The 19,986-nt window shown below is 45.3% G+C and overlaps 1 protein-coding gene across 1 annotated transcript; it reads left to right on the forward strand.

Moving 5' to 3' along the window:
• Window positions 1-2,693: 2,693 nt before the first annotated feature.
• rbm24a (RNA binding motif protein 24a) lies at window positions 2,694-16,814 on the forward strand. The gene is made up of 5 exons (XM_078427021.1): window positions 2,694-2,781; window positions 3,410-3,628; window positions 5,183-5,306; window positions 6,331-6,385; window positions 16,269-16,814. Exons 2-5 carry the CDS (start codon window positions 3,461-3,463, stop codon window positions 16,615-16,617), a joined length of 696 nt encoding a protein of 231 aa, XP_078283147.1. The 5' UTR covers window positions 2,694-2,781; window positions 3,410-3,460; the 3' UTR covers window positions 16,618-16,814.
• Window positions 16,815-19,986: the final 3,172 nt, after the last annotated feature.

Consider the following 19,986-nt stretch of genomic DNA (forward strand, 5'->3'; position numbering starts at 1 on the left):
GAGCCCTGCAAAGAGGAATAAAGCAGAGGTTGGCTTCAATTAATTGATTGCTTGTTGCAGCAACCACTTCGTTAATTTTTCATCAAATTACCTGCAGCCGAGAGATCTCTGACTTGTGTTTCGTTGTGACATTGTACCCGGGCTCCGTGTCACACTTTCCGAGCTGAGTTCTTGTAGCTGTTGGAGTAATCGGATCGTATCACTATGGTATCACACTACTCTTAGTACTTCCCTGCTAACCACACTGGGCAAGATGCTATCTACGATGCGCCCACCGCCTTACACCGAGAGCCTAAATCTCCCCCACCCCAGCTCAATTGAACCAAATTGCCACTACTGGAGAGTTCCAGTTTTGTTTATTGTCACATGTACCGAAGTACAGTGAAAAGCTTTTGTTGCAAGCTATCCAGTCAGCGGAAAGACAATACATGATTACAATCGAGCCGTTTACAGCGGAAAGATACACGATAAGGGACCCCTACCACCCCAGCAACGGACTGTTCCAGCTGCTAGTCAGGCAAACGCCTCTGCTGTCATGCTGTGAAAATGGAGAGGATGAGACGGAGTTTCTTCCCACAGGCCATCAGGACTGTTAACCGTTATATCTTCAGGGACTACATTTTTTTTCTGTATTCATTTTAATTTTTATGCTGTAATTGTAATTTTTTTTCACAATCCGCAGGCATTGTCACTTTCATTTCACTGCACATCTTGTATGTGTATGTGACAAATAAACTTGACTTGACTTGAGATGCTGGAGTAACTCAGCGGGACAGGCAGCATCTCTGGAGAGAAGGAATGGGTGACGTTTCGGGTCGAGACCCTTCTTCAGACTGAGAGTCAGGGGTAAGGGAAACAAGAGATATAGACAGTGATGTAGAGAGATATAGAACAAATGAATGAAAGAAATGCAAAAATAACGATTGCGAAGGAAACAGGCTGTTTATTGGGTGAGAACGAGAAGCTGGTGCGACTTGGGTGGGGGAGGGATGGAGAGGGAATGCAGGGATTACTTGAAGTGAGAGAAATCAATATCATATCATTGGGTTGTGAGCTGCCTAAGCGAAATATGAGATGGTGTTCCTCCAATTTGTGTTTAGCCTGACTCAATGTTTAGTGCAAGGTAAAGCTAGCAAAGTCCAATCAAGGATATTCCAAGGGTCACCAAAGAGGTAGATGGGATTGAACAACCTCATTTGGAGACTTCAAGAGAGAGCTAGATAGAGCTCTTAAGGATAGCGGAGTCAGGGGGTATGGGGAGGAGGCAGGAACGGGGTACTGATTGAGAATGATCAGCCATGATCACATTGAATGGTGGTGCTGGCTCGAAGGGCCGAATGGCCAACTCCTGCACCAATTGTCTATTGTGACCCTTGGACTATCTTTGATTGAGCTTTACTGGTGTTATCTTGCACTAAACTTTATTCCCTTTATCACGTATCTGCACACTGGATGGCTCGATTGTAATCATGTATTGCCTTTCCGCTGACTAGTTGGCACACAACAAAAAAGCTTTTCACTGTACCTCGGTATAGATTGACAATAAACTAAACTAAACAGTCTGAAGAAGGGTCTAAGAAAGAACTGCAGATGCTGGTTTGAATCGAAGGTAGACACAAAATGCTGGAGTAACTCAGCGGGACAGGCAGCATCTCTGGAGAGAAGGAATGAAGTCTGAAGAAGGGTCTCGACCTGAAACGTCACCCATTCCTACTCTCCAGAGATGCTACCTGTCCCGCTGAGTTACCCTATCCAGCATTATGTGTCTGTCTATCTAAACTAAACTCCCTGCGGTCATAGTGCAAAACTCCCTTCAGCTGCAAGGTGGTGCAGCGTTGCAGCCGGGTGATTGACAGCTTTGCGCGGTCCCCGGGGAAGGCTTGGGGAGCACGTGGGCGGGGCCAGGGATGGAAGGGGCGTGGCCGTCGGTAGAGGGTGTGGCATGTATTCGATGACGCGTTCAATCGAGGGGAGCAGCGCGCTGGAGGGCGGGGGGCGTGGTTAGCGCTCGGTGACGCAAAACAATGGAGCCGCGGGCCGCGGAGCGCATGGGCGGAGCTAGTGACTGGTGGGCGTGGCTGGTGACTGGTGGGGCGTGGCTGGTGACTGGTGGGCGTGGCTGGTGACTGGTGGGCGTGGCTGGTGACTGGTGGGCGTGGCTGGCGACTGGTGACCGTGACCGTCTGACAGCATGGGGGGCGCGGCTTGTGCTCGGACCATGCGATCGATGGGGCACACCGGAGCACGAGGGGCGTGGCCAGGCGGTGGAAGGCGTTGTCATCTGACTTGTGTTCGGTTACGGGGGGGGTCCGTCGAGTCGACGGGTAAACGTCGACTCCCGAAGCCGGTTGGCGGCGGGCGAGGGGCAATGCTTTTGACGCGCCCGCAGGAGCACGTGGGGGGGTGGGAGGAGCGTGACCAACTGCCAGTGAGCCTGGTTGGTGGTTCACGACGCAAACAATCGAGGGGAGGGGCGTGGCTTTACTCCGTGACGCGAACAATCGGGGAGGAGGAGCATGTGGGAAGGGGGTTGGTCCCGGGCTGACCGTGGGCGTGGCTTGTGCTCGATGACGCGAACAATGGAGCTGCCGTCCGCGCGGGGAGCACGTGGGCGGTGCCGGTGCCTGAGGGGCGTGGCCATCGACAGACGGGGCGTGACTATAGTAGGGGGCGTGGTCTCGCCGTGTGAGTGACAGGAGCAGACCGGCCGGCAGCGGGCACTTAAAGAGCCCGGGCAGCGGGAAGAGCAGATTACGAGCGGGACGAGCTCATGCCCCGCAAGTACGTTGTGTGTGCAGGGATGGCTCCCCCCCCTCTCGCTACCTCCTCTCCTCTTTGCAACTCGTACTTTTGCATTTCATTTGCCTTGTTGCAAACTTGCTTATTGATTGGGATAGTGGGGAGAAGGGAAGAGTTTATAACAGGAGGCCGGTTGGGGAAAGGAGAGAGAGAGAAAAAGAAAAGAGGTGCAAGGGACGAGGAGTGTGTTGCATTTAAATTGGGGGGGGGGTAGAAGAGGTTCAAGAGGCGGGGGAGAGTGTTACATTAAAACTGAGGTGGGGAAGAGTTATGTTGCATTTAAATTGGGAGCTGGGAGAAGAGGTGCAAGGGGGAGAGAGATGCAAGGGGGCAGTGTGTTGCATTTAAATTGAGGGAGTGGGAGAAGAGGAGCAAAGGGGAGAGAGAGAGAGAGAGAGATGTAAAGGGGTGGGACTAGTGTGCTGCATTTTAAATCGGGGAGGTGGAAATAGGAGCAAAGTGTTGCATTTAAATTTGGGGAGTTGGGTGGGAGAAGAGGTGCACAGAGTGTGTTGCATTTTAAAAACCATTGCATTTCTCCCCCCCCCCCCCTGCCGCCGGCTCTCTCTCGCTCCCTCTCTCACCCCTTCTCTGCCTCTACCTGTTGCAGCCTCGCAGAGCCCCTGCCCGCTGAGTTCCTGCAGCCTGCCGCCGGGGCAAGATGCACACTAGCCAGAGGGACACCACCTTCACCAAGATCTTCGTCGGAGGGCTGCCTTACCACACCACCGACTCGTCCCTCCGCAAGTACTTCGAGGTGTTCGGCGACATCGAGGAGGCGGTGGTCATCACCGACCGGCAGACGGGCAAGTCCCGCGGCTACGGTTTTGTAAGTACCCGTTAGTTTGGTCTGAAGGAGGGTCTCGGCCCGAAAGGTCACCCATTCTTTCTCTCCAGAGATGCTGCCAGTCCCGCTGAGTTACTCCATCACTTTGTGTCTATCTTCAGTTTAGTTTACCCGTTAGTTTAGTTTAGTTTATTGTCACGTGTACCGAGGTACAGTGCAAAGCTTTTGTTGCGTGCTATCCAGTCAGGGGAAAGACAATACATGATTACAATCGAGCCGTACACATGATAAGGGAATTACCTTTAGCGCAAGGTAAAGTCAGCAAAGTCCGATCTAAGATAGTCCGAGGGTCATCAATGAAGTAAATAGTAGTTCTGGACTGCTCTCTGGTTGTGGTCGGATGGTTCAGTTGCCTGATAACAGCTGGGAAGAAACTGTCCCTGAATCTGGAGGTGTGCGTTTTCACACTTCACAAGGGAAAGGTAAAATTAGAAGGGTCTGAAAGTTACACTGCCCCAGTGTTTCACTGTAGATAGACACAATGCTGGAGTAACACAGCGGGACAGGCAGCATCTCTGGAGAGAAGGAATGGGTGACATTTCTGGTTCAGATCCTTCTTCAGACTGAGAGTCAAGGGAGAGGGAGACTGGAGCTGTGGAAGGGTAAAGTGTGAACACACTTTAAAATATGAACACAAAAGTCTAAACACTTTTCACAGAAGGCTGTGGAGGCCAAGTCAATGGATATTTTTAAGACAGAGATAGATAGATTCTTGATTAGTACGGGTGTCAGGGGTTATGGGGAGAAGGCAGGAGAATGGGGTTGGGAGGGAAAGATAGATCGGCCATGATTGAATGGTGGAGTAGACGATGGGCCGAATGGCCTAATTCTACTCCTCTCACTTATGAAAAGGACAGATCAGAGCAGACGGTGATCAAGGAAATGTAGAATAGTTCATTATTAGCTGAAGGGAAGGTTCTGAAAGTGTTGCCTGACCCGCTGAGTTACTCCAGCATTTCGTGTCCATGGGTGTAAATGCAGTTCCTCCCAACACCAATGTTTCACTGTATAACTCGTTATCCCCTATCCCACAGCCAACAGTGGACCATTGTGGGCTCCACCTTTCCTTGATCATCGTTGCTTTGTGCATATCTTTCCTTCATTTGTCTTGTGTACCTGCTATATATATCTCGTTTCCCTCTCACCTGACTCTCTGTCTGAAGTAGGGTCTCGACCCGAAACGTCACCTATTCCTTTTCTCCAGAGGTGCTGCCTGACCCGCTGAGTTACTCAATGAATTTTGTCCCAATGAATTTCAAACCAATAAGCCTTGTACCTCTGAGCCGTGTGGGTGCCTGCATGATTTAGATAGTCCATAAGACATGAGAGCATAATTAAGCCATTCGGCCCATCATGTCTGCTCCATCATTCAAGCATGGTTAATCTATCTCTCCCTCTCAACCCCATTTTCCTGCCTTCTCTCCCTAATCTTTGACGGTCATACTGTTTAGAGAGTGCTAAGTGTGCCCCGTCTTTTGTTGACTGACGCTGGGTTGTATCTCTCTCCTCCCCCGGTCCCTTTACCGCGCTACGCAGGTGACCATGGCTGATCGGGTGGCAGCAGAGCGAGCCTGTAAGGATCCCAATCCCATCATCGACGGCAGGAAAGCCAACGTCAACCTGGCGTACCTGGGGGCGAAACCTCGCATTATGCAGCCAGGTGAGTTCGACTCTGGGGCAGGGACTCCAGGTAAACTCTTCCTCCGCCAAACAAAAGACACAAAGTGCCAGAGTAACTCGGCGGGTCAGGAGGCATCTCTAGAGATGCTTCAGTTACTCCTGCACTTTGTCTTATTTTTTGTCAATCAGCATCTGAAGGGTCTCGACCTGAAACGTCGCCTATTCCTTGTATCCAGAGATGCTGCGTGGCCCACTGAGAGACTCCAGCTTTTTGTGTCTATCTATGGTGTAAACCAGCATCTGCAGTTCCTCCCTACACATTTTATTTACAGTTCCTTGTTTCCACATCTCTGGAGAATATGGATAGGCAATGTTTCAGGTCGGGAAGGTTATTCTATCCATGTTCTCCAGAGATGCTGCCTGGCCCGCTGAATTACACCATCACTTTGTGTCTTTTTTTGGTACAGCAGCTGCAGTACCTTTTTTCCAGATCTCTGGATAACGCGTATCGTTGAAGTTTCGGGTCTGGGCGCTTCTTCTATCCACGTTCTCCAGCGATGCTGCCTGGCCCGCTGAATTACCCCAGCACTTTTTGATAAACTCTCAAGTTTCCTTGTGTCTCCACCAAATACAAATCTGTTTAAAGCAATTTAAATGCAAACATCTTGCGAGCAAAAAATAAGTTTGTCCTTCCATTGTGATCACTTTAGTCCTGGAGTAACAGTGTGGGTCATGCAGCCTCTCTGGAGAAGGTGGAATCCCTGACCAGAAACGTTGCCTATCCAATGTTCCCCAGAGATGCTGCCTGACCCGCTGAGTTGCTCCAGCACTTTGTGTCTTCTGTGGTTGTTTGACCAACACCTGCAGTTCCTTGTGTCTAGCACGTTGTGTTTTGGTTGCTCAAGGTTCCAGCTTTTGCAGTCCCTTGTGTCTCAGTTAATCTGGACAGTGTGATATGCCTTGCAACAGACGATTAAAGTGCTCGTGGTATCGGCGCGTCAGTATCATTCATGCTTGTTGCTTGTTTCTGCTTGGAACGATTGAACCCTTTGTTTCCTCTACAGGTTTCGCTTTCGGAGTGCAACAGATTCACCCCGCGTTTGTGCCCAGACCTTATGGGTGAGTGCTGCTCCTCTCCCGCCACAGTGCATAACCGGTTTCCGTCCCACTTGTTCAAAGGCAGATATATATATATATAATATATGTAATTGTAACGTCTTCGGACTTCAGCAAAGTAAACCGACTGTAAACGAGGGCCAGCTGGAAAAGTGGCAATAATGTGTCTGTTTGGCTAACTATCCTCCGTCAAAGGACGGATATAGTTAAACACCCTTCAATGAATGACCAGTCTAAACGTTTAGAGAGAAGGGGGAAGAAATATATATATATTGATTGTGCTGTGCAATTTCTCAATGAGTCAAGGTCGACAAATGATTCCGGCCAAACTCCCAGACACGCTACCTCTGTGATCCCCTACATCGGTGTTGTGTGCTTATTTTTTTTATATAACCGGTCGACTTCGACCCCCTTTTTGGCTTGACTCAATTCTATGTATTTCTTTCTGATCTGACAGGGTCCCGTTTACAGTTAAGATAACATGATGATGAGAGAAGGATTTGATGATATGAGGTGGCAATAGTTACCGAATGAGCAGATCTTAAACAGTAACCAGTAGAGTCAAACACTCAAACAAGCTAAAAGATGGTGATTAACTATTGCATGTACGTTATTCTCTTCAAGTGTACTAGAGCTGCGTGTGCTTTTGATTTTTTATTTTTTTATTTTTAATGAAGTGGTGTTTAGAGCTAAACGAGTAAAATGCGTGCTTTTTTGTTAATGGAGAGAGCTATTATAGTGAGGATTTTTCTGGAGTTTTCTTTGTTCGAGAGTGATTTGGTTTTTTTTGCCGTTGTGAGCAGGGGATCTGACATTATTTTGCTTTGTTGCTGTAGCTTGATTTCCAGTTTAACAAACCAGTTTCTGGGTTGTAGTGAGTGCTAAATCTTGTGTGACTTTATTTTGTTTTATTTTTGTTGATTACCAAATCCATTCTTCGCTTGCATGTTGCGATGTTTTTTAAAAAAAACAAAATATTTTGGTTTGGTTGATTTTTTAATTTATTTTGTTAACACAAGTGCTTTCATTGTATGTTCCATAAAGCCTTGGATGCAGTAATTGATAATTATCGGCGATATCGTAATCAAGCATGATTTCCAAGTGCTAGATTTCCTAAGGACATTTTGTATGCTGGGTCTGTCTAATTCTAGGCTAGGTATTATATCTCCTGGTAGAAATTAGCCACTCTATACATAGCACTTGAATGTTTGCCCAATGGATTTGAATATTTTAAAAGTTAGGAGCTAAATTATTTTGAAAGATGAGGACTTTACAAGCATATTTTTTAGTATCTACAAACATCACCCGCACATTCTCTTGAATTAGTACTGTCAGCATGCAACACATGTACGGGGGAACTTTTTAAGTATTGAGTTTTGGTGGACTGTGTCATATCTTTAGTGTATTTTAAACATTTAGTTGAGACCAAGTCTGTGTCGACTGGCGATCACTTGCACTGTCCTACACTTACTAGGGACGATTTACAATTATACCAAGCCAATTAACCTACAAACCTTGCACGTCTTTGGAGTGTGGGAGGAAACCGGAGCACCCAGGGCAAACCCACGCGGTCACATACAGACTCCCTACAGACAGCACCCGTAGTCAGTATCGAAGTAGGGTCTCTGGCGCTGTAAGACAGCAACTCTACCGCTGTGCCGCACCTTGTTTAGGAAAAGCAGAAAATACGAAATGAGCAACCTACAAACCCATAATTTTAAAGTTATTAATAATGTGTACAGTTGAAGCAAGTGTGCACAAAATTTGTCTGCTCATCTGCTTTTGCTCCCCCCCCCCCCCCCCCCCCCATCTATGAATAAATGATGACATACAACAATAAGTTCAGTAAATAATGAATGAGTAAAACAATGATTCGGGTGGAAACACTGAGTGGCTTTAGGTTTAGAAAGGTGCAGCGGTTATTTCATTATACACAGTAATCCCAAGGTCTCATCTAATTTTTATAAGTGCAGATCCAATTTAACACCCCAGATCCCTTACACAAGCCCACCTGTCCAAATCAATCTAGTTTACCAGAATTATTTAATTAAACCACTTGGTGATCAATTATTCAGTTCGCATCTAAAATGTATTTTTCTTTAAGAAACAATAACTTGTGTTCAGAATTTGATGAGACCAAATCCAACTGGATCATTATTGTAGCATTGCACTTGTAAAATTGACACTTTTGCGGTCGTATGTTCGACGTGCATTTGAGATCAGACAATTTTTTTTGATCGTGACCCTTGAGTTACGCAAGGAAAGTTGCTCATTTTACCTTATACAGATATTGCTCGTCTGGTGGATCGATTTAGCAGATGCTTAAAAATAGAGTTGGGAGTCATACCGCAGCCTGTCTTGTCAGTCAGCCGGTGTAAAATGGCACAGGCCAGGGAGTGTGTGTGCTCGCAGATCCCTGGAGTTTAAACGAGAGTGGCCCTGGAGAGCTCTGGTTTCACATTCCACCACCTGTTCTGTTTTCTGTGGATTTCCAGCAAAAGTCCGACCACCCCTGCCCCAACACCAGCGATCGCTAACACCCGCACGCTAACTCTATCCGACACACACACTAGGAATGATTTACCATTTTTACCGAAGCCAATTAACCTACAAACATGTACGTCTTTGGAGTGGCGGAGGAAACAGGAGCACCCGGAGAAACCCCACATGGTCATGGGAAGAACATACAAACTCCGTACAGATAGCACCTGTAGTTAGGATTATCCCTAGTCAGAGACAAAAGACAATAGGTGCAGGAGGAGGCCATTCGGCCCTTCGAGCCACAGCACCGCCATTCAATATGATCATGGCTGATCATTCTCAATCAGTACCCCATTCCTGCCTTCTCCCCATACCCCCTGACTCTGCTATCCTTAAGAACTCTACTTAGCTCTCTCTTGAATGCATTCAGAGAATTGGCCTCCACTGCCTTCTGAGGCAGAGAATTCCACAGATTCACAACTCTCTGACTGAAAAAGTTTTTCCTCATCTCAGTTCTAAATGGCCTACCCCTTATTCTTAAACAGTGGCCCCTGGTTCTGGACTCCCCCAACATTGGGAACATGTTTCCTGCCTCTAACGTGTCCAACCCCTTAATAATCTTATACGTTTCGATAAGATCTGCTCTCATCCTTCATAGAATCATACAGCATGGAAATGGGCCTTTCGGCCTAACTTGCCTGCAACTGACCAATATGTCCTATCTACACTAGTCCCACCTGCCTGCATTTGACCTATATCCCTCCAAACCTGTCCTATCCATGTACCTGTCTAAACGTTGCGATAGTACCTGCCTCATCTACCTCCTCTGGCAGCTCGTGCCATACACCCACCACCCTTTGTGTGAAAAGGTTACCCTCGGGTTCCTATTAAATATTTACCCCCCCTCAGAGCAGATAGTTGAGGCAGGTACTAACGCAATGTTTTAGAAACATTTAGACAGGTACATGAATAGGACAGGTTTATAGGAATATGGTCCAAGCGTAGATAATGCGTTTCCACACTGTATCACTATATAACTCACCTTAAACCTAAGTCCTCTGGTTCTCAATTCCCCTAATCTGGGCAAGACTCTGCATCTATCCGATCTATTCCTCTCATAGTTTTGGGCACCAATTGAAGAACAGGGTTTTTAAACAGCTAACACAACAGCAACCTGTATGAAAACTTATGTCCAAAGGTAATTTTCATGTAGGATAAAAACACTGAAGACAAGGAGAAAACAAAAAAATGTTTAGTAAAATGATACCAGAACTAAGAATCTGTAGACACCAGAGAAATAAATGGTGGCATAATTGTTTATTCTCGCAGAGAAGATTGAATGATGACTTTATAGGTTAGAAAATATGCTGCTTCTTGTAGAAAGTCTACATCAAGATGCCATTATTATAAAAGTTTCTAATAAGTCAATGAGGAATTAATTTCCTCATTGAGGTTATGGGGAGAAGGCAGGAGAATGAGGTCGAGTGGGAAAGATCAGCCATGAATGGATGATGGAGTGGACTTGATACACGGAATTGCCAAATTCTGCTCCTATTTTAGTTTAGTTTAGAGATACAGTGCAGAAACCAGCCCTTCAGCCCACCGAGCCCACACTGACCAGCGACCCCCGCACATCAACACCATCCTACACACACTAGGGAATATTTCCATTTATACCAAGCCATTTAACCTACAAACCTACACGTCTTTGGAGTGTGGGAGGAAGCTGAAGATCTCGGAGAAAACCCATGCAGTCACGGGGAGAACGTTCAAACTCCGTACAGACAGCACCCATAGTCGGGATCGAACTCGGGTTCTCTGGCGCTGTAAGGCAGCAACTCTACCGCTGCGCCACCGTGCCGCCCGTTGCTAATCACTTCACTATCACTCATGATACTGTTTTACTCAGTGGTGAGAGTGAGGAATTTGCCACTGTGTTTGTGGCAACTAGTACATGTCAATTTGGGGGTACTCTATGAGGGAAAGAAGTTCAGAAAGTTATGGGAGGCATAGACAGGATAGGTATTCAAAACCTATTTCCCAGGATGGAAATGCAAAGACTATTTGTGGGCAGCGCAGTGGCGCAGCAGTAGAGTTGCTGCCTCAGTGCCAGAGACCCAGGTTTGATCCTGGCTACGGGTGATGTCTGTACAGAGTTTGCACATTCTCCCTGTGACTGTATGGGTTTTCTCCGGGTGCTCCAATTACCTCCCACACTCCAAAGCCGTGCAAGTTTGTAGATTAATTGGCTTCTGTAAATTGTTCCTAGCGTCTAGGATAGAACTAATGTACGGGCGAATGCTAGTCGACTTGGACTAGGTGGGCCGAAGGGTCCTTTTCCATGCTATATCTCTAAAGACTAAAGCGCATAGCTTTAAGACGAGGGAGGCAATGTTTAACGGAGATGTGAGGGGCAAAGAGCCAGGGTTGGTGGTGGAGGCAGACAAGACAGTGGCATTTAAGAGGCTGTTAGATAGACACATGGAGATGCAGGGAATGGAGTGAAATGGATCACATGCAGCCAGAGGTTCAATGGTTCTTTATTGTTACATATGCACTACACAGTGAAATTCTTGCATCCGTCAGAGGAGATTAGTTCAACCTGGTATTTTGTTTGGTTCGGTCATTCTGGGCCAAAGGGCTGTGCTGTAGCATTCTATGTTCATGTTCATAAGTGATGGGAGCAGAATTGGGCCATTCGGCCCATCAAGTCTACTCTGCCATTCAATCATGGCTGATCTATCTTTCCCTCTCAACCCCATTCTCCTGCCTTCTCCCCATTGCCCCTGACAATCTGTTAATCTCCGCCATAAAAATATCCATTGACGGCCTCCACAGCCTTCTGTGGCAATGAATTCCACAGATTCACCACCCTCTGACTAAAGAAATTCCTCCTCATCTTTCTAAAGGTACGCCCTTTTATTCTGTGACTGTGGCCTCTCGTCCTAGACTCTCCCTCTAGTGGAAACATTCGCTCCACATCCATTCTATCCAGGCCTTTCACTACTTGGTAAGGTTCAATGAGGTCACCCTCCCCTCATCTTTCTAAACTCCAGTGAGTACTCCAGTGAGTACAGGCCCAGTTATGATGATGGATTGATAGGGAGGGGAAAGAGGTTTAAGTGGAGTGTAATTGAAGCATGCAAGCTGCTTGTGATGTGAATTTAAAGTCAATGCACGTGAAAAATCATGGATTGCAATCAACATACCTGATTACCGTCATGTGAAGGTAGCTTCAGCAGAAGGTTATTTCTGAAAGGTAAGTCTATAATTGTCATCTGCTACGTGATAACTAGTATAAAATCTATAGTAACAACTAGAGTAATGCACAGGGCATTATTTGTATGTATAACATGTATTTGAGGGCAGCACAGTGGCGCAGCAGTATAGTTGCTGCCTTACAGTGCTTGCAGCGCCTGAGACCCAGGTTCGATCCTGACTGCGGGTGCTTATCTGTACAGAGTTTGTACGTTCTCCCCGTGACCGCGTGGGTTTTCTCTGAGACCTTCGGTTTCCTCCCACACGCCAAAGACATACAGGTTTGTAGGTTAATCAGCATGGTGTAAGTGTAAATTGTCCCTGGTGTTAATGTGCGGGGATCGCAGGTCGGTGCGGACTCGGTGTGCCAAAGGGCCTGCACAACAGTAAACATATTGAATTTTAAATGTCCGTTTTCACTAGGGGACGCTAACAACATTTTTTTATTTGTACGTCAGCAAATTACCTTTTTTTTGCAACACATTTTATTTACTTAATTATTCACTGACACTTCCCTTTGTTTGTGTTTTGCTCGATGGTATTTGCAATACCGTGTTTTGCTGATAGAGCAGTTCGGGTGTATTGCATGGGTGACCGGTTCTTTTCTGTTATCTGGGTCAGTGGGACTTAATTCTCTACCTCATGACTGGTACACGTTCAGTTATTTTGGTTGACAAGCAGTATTGGGTGATCTGTTGGATCAGCAGTTACCATGCATTGGTGCTGCGAAACCTCCCTGACAGTGCACCATGTAACAAAAGGGCTCCATTGTCAGAGTGAGGCCCAGCGCAAATTGGAGGAACAGCACCTCGTATTTTGCTTGAGCAGCTTACAACCCTAGCGGTATGAACATTGACTTCCCTAACTTCAAGTAACCCTTGCTTTCCCTCTCTCTCCCCATCCCTCCCCATTCCCAGTTCTCCGACCAGTCTGACTGTCTCCGACTACATTTTATCTCTGTTTGCTTTGTTGTTACCTTCTCCAGGCTAACAATGATCGATTCTGCATTTCTCTTGAACTCCATCCCCTTTGCCCTGCTTTCACACAAGGTAGAGCCAGCAAAGTTTGAACAAGGATAGTCTGAGGGTCACCAATGAGTCCAAGTGTCTTTTAATTGCTGCAATAGTGCCTGGTAATACTTTACTGAACTGAATACAAAAAAAAGATTTCACTGTACCTCTGTACATGTGATAATAAAGAACCATTGTCTCAACTACCTCCACTGGCAGACACAAAATGCTGGAGTAACTTAGCGGGTCAGGCAACTTCTCCGGAGAGAAGGAATGGGTGACGTTTCGGGTCGAGAAACTCCAGCATTTTGTGTCTACCTTCGATTTAAATCAGCATCTGCAGTTTTCTTTCCCCTACCTCCACTGGCAGCTCGTTCCATGCAGCCCTTACCTGCCACTACATAAAACTACACACTGATATTTCCTGGGTTAGGGATAAGGGAAACGAGATATAGGCAATGATGTAGAGATACTATGTTCACCAATAATGCAGCAATCGGTATTAAGATGTTGGAATAATAAGAATAGAACTGTGGTTATTAGCTGACACTGAGCATTATTAGAAAAGCTGTTTTATGAAAAATATCGCAAAAATAATAAATAGATTTTCAATAATAATTCTGTGACGCTTTTAATCTCTTTTATCATATATTAGAGAGTTCCGCTGGACTTCCTGGTTCAAAACTATTTTTTCTACATGACCAGTAATGAATTGATTCTCAGCATCTATTATTATTATTATTGGAAAGACATTCTTGCCAAGGAAAGACATTCTTGCCATAGAGGGAGTACAGAGAAGGTTCACCAGATTGATTCCTGGGATGGCAGGACTTTCATATGAAGAAAGACTGGATAGACTCGGCTTGTACTCGCTGGAATTTAGAAGATTGAGGGGGGGTCTTATAGAAACTTACAAAATTCTTAAGGGGTTGGACAGGCTAGATGCAGGAAGATTGTTCCCGATGTTGGGGAAGTCCAGAACAAGCGGTCACAGTTTCAGGATAAGGGGGAAGTCTTTTAGGACCGAGATGAGAACGTTTTTTTTCACACAGAGAGTGGTGAATCTGTGGAATTCTCTGCCACAGAAGGTAGTTGAGGCCAATTCATTGGCAATATTTAAGAGGGAGTTAGATGTGGCCCTTGTGGCTAAAGGGATCAGGGGGTATGGAGAGAAGGCAGGTACGGGATACTGAGTTGGATGATCAGCCATGATCATATTGAATGGTGGTGCTTGCTTGAAGGGCTGAATGTCTACTCCTACACCTATTTTCTTTGACGTCTTTACTAATCAAAAATCTGTCAATCTCTGCCTTAAAAATATCGACCAACTGCCCTCCACAGCCATCTGTGGCAATGAATTCCACAGATTCACCCTCTCCCCAACTTTCATGACATACGGAATAATGCAAAGATAATTCTAAAATAGAAATTTGCTCCTTAAACTTGGAAAATAAATGCCACTGTGCCCCTGACAACAGCACCTGTGCTGAATTGGACTTGGATCTGACAACCAATTGCCAAAGATATCTTTGGCTAAGTACATTTGGAAACAAAATGGATTTGCCATTTAGCAAGAAAACAACATTGCAAGCCAATCTGACTGCAAGAAGTTGTAAGTAACTCTTACCACAGGGATTATAACAAATCATTTAGTATGAAATGAGCTTGGAGCAACCCTTGGTCAAGTTGGGCCTGTTTCTATGTGTAGAAAGGAACTGCAGATGCTGCTATACACCGAGGATAGACACAGAGTGCTGGAATAACTCAGTGGGTCTGTCGGGCAGCATCTCTGGGGAAGAAGGATGGGTGATGTTTCGGGTCGACTCTCGTTTTGGGTCGGGTTCCCTCTTCAGACTCTGGAGAAGGGCTCCGACCAGAAACAACACCCATCCTTTCTCTTCAGAGCAGCTAGATATTACAACAACTTGCAAATATCTATATTCTCAGCATGGACATAAACGGTTGGAGTAACTCAGCGGGTCAGGGAGCATCTGTGGAGAAAAGGAATATCTGATGTTTTTGGTCGAGACCCTTCAGTATATCCTCAGGGATGGGTGCTTGCATTGTCCTTCTGAAAACGTTTGGAAAACAATTCTGCAGTCAACTTTCTCCCTCTCAGCGTGACGTGTTTTCTTTCCTCCCATTCCCCCCCACCCGATCTTTGTCTTTTAGTGTCTTTATTTTTTATCTTTTGCGTGTCATTAGGTGGATCGTTGCGGCCCATGAGTCCTTGTGCTTTTCCGTTGTCCAAGGACTACCCGTGACCTCTTCCTAGACTGTAAAGCACATGGACTAGGGGTTCAGTGCTGTGTTTGTAGTAGTGTCTCTGGCCCCATTATATCGGAGCCTCAATGGTGATGTGAGACCCTCCCTAGATTTCATGTGCAGAGTGATCTTGCTGTGTGACCATGTGTTTTATCACCTTGTGGCCTTTTTTTGTTTGACATCTTCTTTTTGTTAATTTTGTTTGTGGATTTATTTATTTTTTGCCTGTGGTTTTTCTTTTAATTAGGGTGATGGGATTGTGGATCTGTGATATGATACGATCATTAATGAGTGGTGAAAACTGCATAGCATCACATAGGGTTGCCAGGATATTATTTTTCATAACTTATTCCCACCGAAACCGCATGGGAAGTTTCTCAGCATTAGAGTGAAATACTGACAAGGAAATTGCTTGCAATTTTTTTTCAGAAATTAACCTAAAACCTGTTGAACTATGAACGCCACAAAATGTTTCTGCCTTTAGAGGTTACTCCAGCACAAAAAAAATTGTCCTCTGTTTTGTGCTGCTCAAATTAATGTTCATTCTTCTTATTAACTAAAGGAACTGGGTAAATATAAAATATAATGTAATATAAATATAAAACATACCCCTAGTTGTATTTAAATCACTTTTTTCTTAATGCACATTGTTTCGATTTCTTGAGTAGTTGGCCAAAAATTTATATTGCAGCAGTTCAATGGACGATCCAGCCCTCTGTTTTTATTGTGGCAACCCTATATGCACAATAACATCTAGATTCTTGAGAGAAAAAAAAAATGACAGTGTGGACGGATCGAGCCCGATCGCGGTGCTGGCTGTTTCTTTACTGTTTTTATTAATGATCTTTTTGTTGTTGTTCCTCGTCCCACAGGATTCCCGCTCACTACGTCTACCCGCAAGCCTTCATGCAGCCCGGAGTGGTCATTCCGCACGTGCAGCAAGCAGCCGCTGCCTCCCCGTACATCGACTACACCGGTACTGCCTACGCCCAGTACTCGGCGGCCACCGCCGCAGCTGCCGCCGCCGCCGCCTACGAGCAGTACCCGTACGCCGCCTCTCCTGCCGCGGCCGCCGCTGCTGCCGCGGGCTACGTGACGGCCGCCGGCTACAGCTACGCCGTGCAGCAGCCCATGCCCAGCGGCGCGCCTGGGGCCGCTGCAGCCGCCGCCGCCTTCAGTCAGTACCAACCGCAGCAACTGCAGGCAGACCGCATGCAGTAACAACGGGACCGCTCGTCTTCCGCAAAAACCCAACAACAACAACAAGAACAACAACAAAACAAATGTGCACACTACTCCGGAGAGCCACCGCATAATATATTCCATAAATCCCCAACCACTTCCAGAATGAATATATGATACTTTATTGTCACATGTACCTAGGTACAGTGAAAGGCTCTGTTTTGCGTACACGACCCGGTCAGTACAATAGTGGACACCGACCGGCAGTGGAGGAGGAGGGGGGGGGGGGGTTTAAACAAAAGTATTCTACTTTCTGATAAGAGAGAAATATTTTTCCAGCTTTTTGATTACTGCAAAGAGTCGTGCTATATATATATTGTCATAACAGGAGAAGACGGAATGGCAGAAAGTGTTTGTTTACGATCAAGAAGATCTTTTTTTTTTAAAAAGATACAAAGTCCAAAGCCTTCAATCAGTCTGCAACTTAACATGCGTTAACAATGGATATAAACATAGTGTAATCGCGTTGTGAAACACTGTTTCTTCATCAGGGAAATCGCTGCAATAATCTCAGCTGCAGGAGCTGCATGCAATAACACTGCGACATGCGAGAATAATGATTTTTTTAAAAACATGAAACATGCACATCAGGGGGTTCGTGAGATAAAGAGACAATTCTACATCATGGTAGTGACTACCATGTGAATTTTAAAGCACTGAAACTCATTCTCTTTTTTGTGAATACTGATCTATGCAAAGTATTTGGGGATATATGAAGTCGCTTTCTCTCGCTATTCCTCTATTCCCTTTCTCTCTCGCGATTCCTCTATTCCCTTTCTCTCTCTATTCCCTCTCTCTATTCCTCTATTCCCTTTCTCTCTCTCTCGCTATTCCTCTATTCCCTTTCTCTCTCTATTCTATTCCCTTTCTCTCTCCCTCTCTCTATTCCTCTATTCCCTTTCTCTCTCCCTCTCTCTATTCCTCTATTCTCTTTCTCTCGCTTTCTTGCTCTCTCTCTCGCTCTTCCTCTATTCACTTTTTCTATTCTCTCTCGAGCATCGAATAATCAAAGCTAATGACCATGCGATGTGATGCACAGGCACCAAAGTGTTCTATTTGTTATATAAAGTGCGCCGTTGGATGGAAGTCTGAGCAAGTGAACCGGATATCATGCACGGAGCAACTGTGCGGACAATCGATGCAGTGGCCCAGTCCGGAAACACGCATTGCTTCAGCGTGTGTTTGATGCCCTGCCACACGTTTTAATCCCCGTCCTGTCACACTTTTTCGGGAAAACTTCTATCCACTGCAAGTCAACACTTTGGACTCTGAAATCGGATCTGCCCCCTGACAATAACAGCCTCCTCTTTACTGTTTTATTGCATCTGTCCATGGTCATTAATCGAAAGCAACAACAACAACAAACAAAGGAAAGAAAATTGTGAATTTTGAGTCATCGGTTGAAGCTGTGCCTTAGGAAATTATTATAAACCTATTTTAAAATTATTTATTGTAAATGTTTTTACAATCCTATGCACTGTCGAAGGGAAAATTAAAAGTGCGAAACTGTGTATGTATTCAGCTCATTGCAGATAAATTATTAAGTAGGAATTAGTTTATATTGTTAAACTATATCGAACTTCAAAATGTTGACTCCAGTTTATTTAAAATATTTCTATGACGCACTATTCAGTGGTATTATTCTTGACAGGTGTCAATTTTTAGGATATTAAATTAATATTTACTTTGAAGGGTTTTTTCTCTTTCTAATGTTATAAGCTCTACACATACAGACCTCTGATTATAGAAACATTTAACTTTTGAATTTTTGTTGAAAATTTTTCAAACTACTATTCAGCTTGGTAGATAGATTTAACTCCCCCTGCCTGCTTCTAATTCTCAATTGCTTGCTGACTTAATGTGTAGGAAGGAACTGCAGATGCTGATTTGAACCGAAGCTAGACACAAAATGCTCAGTGCACATTGTATTCTCTAACTTCGAAGTACAACCAAGCAGTATGAACGTTGAATTCTCTAATTTTAAGTCGCTTCCACAATCTCTCTCCTCCTTTCTCCCCCACCCCCCTTCCTTCACCCTAGTCATTTAACCAGTTCCAACGTTTACCCATGTAGGAGGGAACACTGGTTTACACCAAAGATGGTCACAAGATGCTGGAGTGACTCAGTGGGACAGGCAGCATCTCTGGAGAAAAGGAATGGGTGATGCTGCGGGTCGAGACCCTTCTTCAGACTGAGTCTCGACCCGCTGCGTCACCATTCCTTCCGTCCGGGGATGCTGCCTGTCCCGCTGAGTTGCTCCAGCATTTTGTGTCTATCTCCACAGTTCACCCCATTGTATCCCTCTTGAGATCACGCCTTCCCCAGCCAACAATTGGCCTATGGGGGAACCACCCTGCCTGTGTTGCTGCTGACCCTGATTTGTCCTGGTCTTTTCTCGCCTCCACTTCTTCCCCATCCCACTATTTTCAGTCTGAAGGGGGGTCTCGACCCAGAACGTCACCCATTCTCTTCAGAAAAGCTGCCTGTCTCGCTGAGTTACTCCAGCATTTTATATCTTATCTTTATCTTGCTGACTTAAATGTTTCTATTCTTCCACGTGCTTCCAACAAGTTACTTTTCTAAATTCTTATCTTTGGCAGGTGGGTGGGGGGCACGAGAAATAATCTAAGTTTTTCTTACCAGGGAAAATCAGCAACTTTTTTGAAGACATTTTTTCATGTTGCTAAACTATAATATTCTTCAAAAGCTTAAATCTTCGTAAAACTATTACTGTTTCTATACTGTGTAAACTGCTTTATAATATATCAACATTCTCCTCTACTAAATATGTTCAAAATAAAATAAGATTAAAATTTTACGCCGTGCTATTTGTCCTACTGACGTTTTCATATTTCAGCTCTTTTGCTCCGTATCTTCAACTTTTTAGCATTGAGGCGTGGAAGGACAAAGTTCAAAACTTCAGGGCATAAAAGAAATCTAGCGTGGATAACTGATTCAGTGGTGCTTTAAACGTGTTTAATTTCTAGTGGGTTCGGTGAGGGCTAATAGAGAGAAGTGTATAATGGATGGAGAGTAGAAACAAGGAACTGAGAAGATGTTTGGTTTGTTTTTTTAAAAGTCACAATGCTGGATTAGCTCAGGGGGTCAGGCAGCATCTCTGGAGAATGTGGATGGGTGACGTTTTGGGCCAGGACCCTTCTTCAGATTAGTGGAATGAGTCTGAAGAAGTGTGCTGACCCAAAACATCACCTATCCATGAGTGAAGAAGGGTCCCAACCCGAAACGTCTCCTGCGTATATGTTCTCCAGAGATGCTGCCTGACCCGCTGAATTTGTGTCCAGATTATAATGGATGTCTGCATCAGTTCCCCACTTTTGTACACTCGTC

This window comes from Rhinoraja longicauda, chromosome 2 (genome assembly GCF_053455715.1).
Source record: "Rhinoraja longicauda isolate Sanriku21f chromosome 2, sRhiLon1.1, whole genome shotgun sequence".
NCBI lineage: Eukaryota > Metazoa > Chordata > Chondrichthyes > Rajiformes > Arhynchobatidae > Rhinoraja > Rhinoraja longicauda.

Coding starts and splice junctions, on each gene's coding strand:
- rbm24a (XM_078427021.1), top strand. CDS start 3,461: ATGCACACTAGCCAGAGGGACACCACCTTCACCAAGATCTTCGTCGGA. Junction 3,629..5,182: donor AGTCCCGCGGCTACGGTTTT/GTAAGTACCCGT, acceptor CGCGCTACGCAG/GTGACCATGGCTGATCGGGT. Junction 5,307..6,330: donor ACCTCGCATTATGCAGCCAG/GTGAGTTCGACT, acceptor TTTCCTCTACAG/GTTTCGCTTTCGGAGTGCAA.